We start from the raw sequence: 2,500 nt of genomic DNA on the forward strand, positions 1-2,500 counted from the left end.
TATCATTTCCAGCCAGGTGTTGATTAAGTTGTTTAAATACAACTTTTTCCAATATTTTGCTTATAAATGGGAGGTTTGATATAGGTCTATAGTTGTTAAAAGAATTTTGATCTAAATTAGGTGTTTTGAGTAGTGGTTTCACCATGGCTGTTCTGAATGAGCTTGGTAAAATGCCTGTGAGAATGGAAGTGTTTTCCAATTTCCAGTAAGGGTGCAGCTAAGCAACCAAGTATGTTTTTCAGTAAAGATGTGGGATTAGCGTCAAGGCTGCGTGTAGACTGCTTACTTTCCCTGACTTTTTTACAGAGGTCGTCCTCTGTGATTGGACAACATTTTGGACACCCCGCGGTTTCCTGGGTGGGGGTTTAAGCCTCCCCTGACAAGGTTGGGATATACTTTCATCGGGACCCGTTTTACAATAGGTTTCACCTTCTGTGTGTGTGCAAAGACATCGGTTTTGTGCAGGGATTGAGTCAGAGAGAAACTGCTAAGTTCTTCTGGATTTGGATGTGAATGGCATGCTCGATGCTTTTGATTGGTCGACGTAGGACAGAGGATGTGTGTCAGGTGGTCAACACAGAGCTAGAAAGTGCCTGTAACAATTTTATATCATTTATCCATTTAAAACAAAAATTGTAGGGGCTTTTATGCCTTTAATTGATGGGACAGTTGAAGATGGTGACAGGTAGCGAATGGGACAGAGAGACAGGGGAGGATCGGGAAATGATCCCGGCCGGACTCGAACCGGGGTCCCCGTGGGTGCGCACGCAAGCCCGAATGTGGGGGGCTTAGTAGCCTGCGCCACAGCGTCCCCCCATTTTATACCATTAAACCAACTGGTCCCTGTTTAAACTTGTGACATTCTGAAACGGCGCATGTCTCACAAAAACCACAATATCTCCGTTTCTTGTTGAATTTGGTGGATACCCGCCTCGGTTTAGCTTAGGTTAGCTCTGCAATAATACGCTCGTAGAGACACGTGGTTTTCACCCACTGAAAGGGTAAAGTCTCCACTTTCAAACGAGCCATGACATGTTTCAGTGGCCCCATCACATGACGTGCTGTGTCTCTACAAAAAAAAACACCAAGAAAGAGTTCAGAATGCCGGCATTCTACGGCATAATTCCATAAGCACCTCCAGTATTCATTGTGTTGACCATAAAAAAAATAAGCGAATTGTTGGCCTAAAAAAAATAATAATAAAAAAAAAATCGTTATGGAATCGAGCCGCCATGACTGGTGAGTTCCACCCCTATAGAGGCATCTGGTTGCACTGGGGAAACACCTCCACGCATGAGGCATGACAACACTCACACAGGAAGTCTAGTGTGTATGGTGTCAGTGTGTGTGTGCGTGGTGTGTGTGTCTGTGCCTGTGTGTGTGTAAAAGAGACAATGTGAGCAAGATAAAGAATGTCTTTGCAGGGTGTATTAGTGTGTGTGTGTGTGTGTGTGAGAGAAACAAAGAGGAACAAATTCCATAAATGAGCGTGTGCCTGTGTGTCTGTGCCTGTGCCTGTGTGTGCATGTGCGTACAAGGGAGAGTTTATGTGAGTGAGTATGTGTGTGTGTGTGTGTGTGTGTGTGTGTGTGTGTGTGTGTGTGTGTGTGTGTGTGTGTGTGTGTGAGGTTACGAAAAAGGGAACTGGGCAGTGGCCTGAGAAAATATTGCAGTGAGTGAGTGTGTGTGTATGTGAGTGTGTGTGTATTTGAGTGCGTGTGTGTGAGTGTGTGTGTGTGTGTGTGTCTTGGCTCTTCCGAATCAGAGTGACAGTTGGGTCTGACTTCACCAACAATACTGCTTGCTCAAAAGATTCAGAATTATTTGTAGACCTAGGCCTACTACATTACAACTTATTGACCTAGGCCTACTACACTACATCTTATTGACCCAGGCCTACTACACTACATCTTATTGACCCAGGCCTACTACATTTCCCAGACTATCTTATTGTATGCTTAAGTTGTACCCTCGTTGAAGCATTTTTCATGTGCGGATAATAAGATATAGTCGGCCCGAGTTTAAACTGGGTTTAAATATTTTCGATTTCAGTCGGCACATTGGTGGTGTAAACCTTTGCTGGGGTAGCTTTGTTGTTACTGGTTTAAGTAAAAGTGTAAAAAGTTAAACATTTCCTTACTGACAGGTTATTGTGAGGGATTGTTTTGGTTTGGGCACAGTTTAGCATTCTTAAGCTATTGTTAGGGTTAATATGAATGGAGGTCAATGGGAAGGCCCCACAAAGATATGAAGGCGGGGATCTCTGTGCGTGTACTCTACAGTATGTGTGTGTGTGTGTGTGTGTGTGTGTGTGTGTGTGCGTCTCACCATGACGTCTCCTCGGCACTCGTGTAGGCAGTGTAGAGCCAGCTCCTGATTGGTCCCTCCTCCCTTCAGAACGCTGGAGCACGACACACTCATCAACTCACGCACTACACACACACACACACACACACACACACACACACACACACACACACACACACACACACACACACAC

The 2,500-nt window shown here is 44.8% G+C and overlaps 1 protein-coding gene across 1 annotated transcript in view; it reads right to left on the reverse strand.

Annotated features, from left to right (window-relative positions):
- Positions 1–2,500, reverse strand: part of mideasa (mitotic deacetylase associated SANT domain protein a) — a 58,549-nt gene that overhangs the window by 11,017 nt on the left and 45,032 nt on the right. Inside the window, exon 10 of the mRNA XM_063223820.1 lies at positions 2,329–2,432. Coding sequence (XP_063079890.1) covers positions 2,329–2,432 — 104 coding nt within the window. The remainder of the gene's footprint in view (positions 1–2,328; positions 2,433–2,500) is intronic.

The sequence above is a fragment of the Engraulis encrasicolus genome, chromosome 18 (assembly GCF_034702125.1).
Source record: "Engraulis encrasicolus isolate BLACKSEA-1 chromosome 18, IST_EnEncr_1.0, whole genome shotgun sequence".
NCBI classification, from domain to species: Eukaryota; Metazoa; Chordata; class Actinopteri; order Clupeiformes; family Engraulidae; genus Engraulis; species Engraulis encrasicolus.